We start from the raw sequence: 5,569 nt of genomic DNA on the forward strand, positions 1-5,569 counted from the left end.
TGCTATTACGGCAAAGCAGAGCACATGAGGGCTGGAGGAGGAGGAGGAGGAGACCACTGGTCTGTCCATCACTGCGTGCTGCGCAAATCATTACACCGGCACATGCCAGCCTCCATGACATTACTCTCGCTCTGCAACAGCAATTCCAATTGGACGTGCAATGCGTCTTGCAGTCGGCCAGTCAGTCACATGTTCCAGTACTACTCCCTCCATCCCAAAATAATTGTCCTGAGCTTAAATACAAATTTATATTAGAGCTAGTACAAAGTTGAGAAGCCTGCACCGCACCGCCTGCACCGCAGCGCAGTGCAGATCGAGATAACACTGATTGGCTGGCAGATTGCACCAATTTTTCTTTTCAGTAACCTCATAGATAAATCTGATAATGTTGGTGTCGAATAATGCAGCCCAGCTGGCTTTACATTTTACAAGTGAGAACCAAAAGTAAGACGGAAGAAAAATAATCTACGCAGTAACTTCGGCACCGTACATACACAAATGCATAAATCATGCTAATGGCAGCAATAATCTGGTAATCAGTTGCATCCTTTGGGAGCCTGACACACATGCTACTACGCTGCTGCTGCTGCTGCTAATACAGACTGATTAAGGAGATTCTTTCATCAGCCACTTAATCTGCGACCCACCACAACTAATCATCACCAAACTCTTGAGCGGATCAGTGATAGTATATGGACTAGAGATATCAAACTAAGCAATCCAGGTGCTTATTAATTAGTAATCAGGCAGGCACACGCACTAATCACTAATCATGGTTACTGGATTGTCAATCAGTGGAGCGTGGCGACGTAGGCGTCGGCGAGCATCTTCCCCAGCCGGACCTGCGCCGGCGTGGTGAGGTGCGTGAAGTCGTTGGCGACGGGGAGGCCCATGGCGTCCACGTACCTCAGGTTGGGCGCCCGCACCGCCCGCTGCGCCTTCCGCACCAGATCCACGAACTTGCCCTGCCCCGTCGCGATCCCGACCTGCACGGCCAAAACATCATGGAGTGAGCGGTGAGCAGATTAATGGAGTTGGCCGGAGCAGGGGATGCAGCGACAGACCTGGATGACGAGGAGGTTTGGGATGCCGAGGTCTCGCCGGACATCACGGATAAGCGCCTCCATCCTGCCCGTGTAGGCCAGCGCGTCCTCGCGCCGGATGGTGTCGGTCTCGCCCTGGAACCAGAGCATGGCCGCGACCCTCCCCTTGCCATTGGTCCCGGCGACGGCGGCGCGGGCGCGGGTGAGCATCCGGTCGTAGAGGTGGGAGCCGCGGGACCAGTTGGCGATGGGGGTGCCGCCCTGCGCGCTGGGGACGAGGCCGACGACGGCGCCCTTGGGGCAGGCCGGGGCGCGCAGCAGCGCGTGCGCGAACGGAATGCCCGGGCCGACCCCCAGCACGTTGCCCACGTCGATGCCGGAGTGCAGCGGCTCCCGGGCCTCCTCCCAGCGCAGGGCCGGCGAGAGGCGGAGCGTGCGCGGCGAGGGGGCGCACTCCCGCGGCACCACGCCGTCCCAGCGGTTGTTGAGCGTCGCCCCGCCCCGGCCGCCCATGTTGGACTGGCCCGCCAGGATGAACACCAGCGTCGGCGTCCTCACAGCTCCGGCGCCCAGGGCCGTGGCCGCGAGCAGGGCGAGCAGCAGGATGGACGGCATTGCCGGCGCCGCAGCTGGTTGCATCTCACGGAGCTAGCTGCTCACACTCACTGGTCACGGAGTGGCAGTGATGGTAGCACCGGATCGCACCGTTGGAGAGGATATTGGTGTACGATATCGATATTGTGGTAATAAATTCGGCGCGTCGGGTTTGTTGGAGGAAAAGTTATGGCGATGCGGTGCACCGTGCACGGAGTGGTACAGTGAAAGAGTGGTGGCCATGGCGTGCTGTGCTGCCCTTTTTGGTTTGTTGTCTGACGATGCATGTGTTGTGCGCGTGGAAGCGGGCGTCAAATGAGCTGTCGGTGTTTGGAATTTTACTCTAGTGTAGTGTGGCGGCAGAAGACGCGTAGTACTGGAGCAGCAGTGAGTGTGGGAGGGAGGAACCCAAGCAAAAGGCAACGGCGCCCGCCGAAAGGTCACACCTTACAACATCAGCGAATCCCTTGAAATCTTTCACGATGCCACACAACAAACAACGTGATAAGTGGTGTTTCGCAAAAAGCATAAGGTTGGATGATTTTTTGAATACTCAAGATGTTTCAAATTTATTAGACAACATAAATATCAATGGTAAACCGACATTTTCAGAAAACCACATGTAAAGAAGATATTAATTAAGGTTGTATCGTAAACAAAATTTTAGAAATGATTAATATAATAGCATATTTGAAATCTGCATGATTTTTTGAGAGATTTCCATATATGACATGTTAGATTTTGGGTTTGAAAGTTATGAGTTAAAAAAACATTTGAATGTGCCCGAAAATAGAAAAAAATAAAAATAGAGTAGCTGGGCCAGAACTGAAAACATTATGTGGCCCATCTGCTAAGTAGGAGAGAAAAGGAGAAGGAGAAGTAGAAAGAGAATGAGAAAACCACATGTAAAGAAGATATTAATTAAGGTTGTATCGTAAACAAAATTTTAGAAATGATTAATATAATAGCATATTTGAAATCTGCATGATTTTTTGAGAGATTTCCATATATGACATGTTAGATTTTGGGTTTGAAAGTTATGAGTTAAAAAAACATTTGAATGTGCCCGAAAATAGAAAAAAATAAAAATAGAGTAGCTGGGCCAGAACTGAAAACATTATGTGGCCCATCTGCTAAGTAGGAGAGAAAAGGAGAAGGAGAAGTAGAAAGAGAATGAGAAAACCACATGTAAAGAAGATATTAATTAAGGTTGTATCGTAAACAAAATTTTAGAAATGATTAATATAATAGCATATTTGAAATCTGCATGATTTTTTGAGAGATTTCCATATATGACATGTTAGATTTTGGGTTTGAAAGTTATGAGTTAAAAAAACATTTGAATGTGCCCGAAAATAGAAAAAAATAAAAATAGAGTAGCTGGGCCAGAACTGAAAACATTATGTGGCCCATCTGCTAAGTAGGAGAGAAAAGGAGAAGGAGAAGTAGAAAGAGAATGAGAAAAAGGGAGAGAACCGGATTTGAACCCAGGTCTCAGGTACGAAGGCGTGAGGCTAATAACCGCCACGCCACCCTACCGCTTGTGACGAATGACATGGCCTTACCTTATATAAACAGAAGTCGTCCGCGATTTTAGAAAGAAAAAAGTGAACCGTTTTTTCCCACTTACCGGTGGCATGGTGGGTAATTATTTACAACTCCAAGGGTAATTTTAGTGACGACCAGAAGCACTATTTGCTTTATTATTAGGGGAAGAAATAGAGATCCGTGCAAAAAAAATTCTTTCTTACATGGTGTGTCACTTGACTTAGACTTAGTTAAGTCTCAGTCGGTAGCCACATCCAACAAAAAACTGCTGCCCATTGGTGCGCCAGAACAAATAGTGGTGGATCTAGGAGCTGAATTTAGCCGTGACCAATGCATAAGGTCTAACTAAGGTAAGATGGTGCGCTCCACTTTGGAGCCCAATAAGGCCCACGTCAGCAGTTCCCCTCGGGCTAGCAAAGGGGTCATCCCACTAGGATATGATCATGCAAAGAAAATGACAATGAAAACATAAGTCATGTAAAGTACCAATGGAAGTTGCAACAATATATCTCAGAATGGCTGCAGAAATGCCATACTAGGTATGTATGGTGGTTGTTTTGAAGAGATGGATATTTTATGTGTAGGAGAACAATAGGAAGTTATCCCATGGGGTTTGGATGTACACGCGAAGTATGCACCAAGTCATGAGGCGAGAGTGAGAAATACACGGTACCATATAGGCTAGCAAATATCTATAGGTGGAAGTGCATAGAAGATTGCAACTCATAACTCAAAATACTTTACTAATGTTTTAGAGTCTACATCGGGTTTACCATGAGACTGATTACTCCAAGGGGAATTGTTTGGCGAAGCCTAAGCCCGTTGCGCATTCCCGACCAATTCTACGTGAGTGGTTACTTACAGTGTCCTTCAACTTAGACCACTTACAACCAGTTCCACTAAAATGAAGAAAGAGTATCAACATGTATGACCCTACAACACCTCTCCACTGCTTTACTCAAGTTTTTTTACGGACATAATTTTCATTAATTACCCACACATTATCTCAAAATTACCGCAAGGGATTATGAAGCTCAGTGATCTACAACTCCATGCAAGTTTTTATTTATACCACCAATGTATCTCTCATTATTCCTCTTATATCGATGTTTCCCCTAGATCTTAAAAACTTCATCCACACAAAAATTTGCAAAACTTATTAGAGGAGTTAGTGCACATAAAACTAAATCACCTTCATATACTCCCAAGACAAGATACTTAATTATTTTCACACATTAACTACCGTATTCTATCATTTCTACAATTTATATCCCCGATATAAACCATGCATACTCAAGTGCAAACGGATAACAAAACTATAATAGCAATCTGTCGAAACAGAACAATCTGTAGCAATTAATTTAAAAATGTACTTCTGTAAGTGCAAAAATTATGAAAAAATAGGACATAACAGAGAGTAAAACTTTCACAAATAATCATGTTCCAGTAAAGAAAAATAATTCAAATACAGTAGGCAAAAGTTTCTGTTTCTGCATAGAACATAACCAACTTGTAATTTTATAACATTTTTTAAAATGCGAGAATATTTTCAAAAATTATCACGTACGTTTTTCAATGGCACGAAACATTTCTTTAACATTATATACACACTGACAAGAAATCGCAATTTTTCAAAACATGGGAACATTTTTTATTATAACGAACATTGTGTTTTTGAATGTTATCAACATCTTGTAAAAAAAATGCGCTAACAAGTTTTTATACTATGTTAACATTTTTTTCAAATTCATGGTTTCAAACTTCTTAAGAAAATTTTAATTTTTGAAATACATGAATTTAAAATAGAAATAAAATAAAAAGGAGAAAAAAATCGAGTGGCTTCAGCATGACGTTTTCTTGATGGCCAACAATTCTATTGGGCCGGCCCATCACATGCTCCCCTCAGGCGACGCGAGCTACTGTGTGGCTACAAGCGAGATATAGCCGTGCCCCAGTAGATGAAAAAAATTAATCAATCGATCTAATCCACCAAGGGGATGCTTATGACAATCTTAAGTTTTGACAAGGCTTTTTGTGTTTTTTATTGTTTTGTAGTTGAAATTTGACGAGTTTTGGCTACGTGGACTTGCAAAAGTTTTGTGTTTTTTATTGCCCCTTGCTATCGTGCGGACCTCAACATAGCACCTGCAGGGTTCGGGTGCAGGTAATGCTCGTCCAAACCTGTACTGAAAGGATCGAGAAGAGGTGTCTAGAGGGGGGGGGGTGATTAGACCCTCAACAAGCAAAAGTAGCAGTTTTTAAGTTCTTCAAGTTGAGGTGGAGTTTTAGCACAAGTTTAAGCATTCACAATACATTTCAAGCAAGCATGGCAAGAGTATATGAGAAGCGGAAAGTAAATCATGCAAGTTGCAAGAAAGTAAAGG

At 44.2% G+C, this 5,569-nt stretch overlaps 1 protein-coding gene across 1 annotated transcript; it reads right to left on the reverse strand.

The window, feature by feature from the left end:
* Positions 1–328: 328 nt before the first annotated feature.
* On the reverse strand, positions 329–1,869 carry LOC123123929 (probable carbohydrate esterase At4g34215). Its single transcript, XM_044544582.1, has 2 exons — positions 1,065–1,869; positions 329–986 (listed from the first exon to the last, which is right to left on the reverse strand). Exons 1-2 carry the CDS (start codon positions 1,680–1,682, stop codon positions 792–794), a joined length of 813 nt encoding a protein of 270 aa, XP_044400517.1. The 5' UTR covers positions 1,683–1,869; the 3' UTR covers positions 329–791.
* Positions 1,870–5,569: the final 3,700 nt, after the last annotated feature.

The sequence above is a fragment of the Triticum aestivum genome, chromosome 5D, assembly GCF_018294505.1.
Source record: "Triticum aestivum cultivar Chinese Spring chromosome 5D, IWGSC CS RefSeq v2.1, whole genome shotgun sequence".
Classification (NCBI taxonomy): Eukaryota; Viridiplantae; Streptophyta; class Magnoliopsida; order Poales; family Poaceae; genus Triticum; species Triticum aestivum.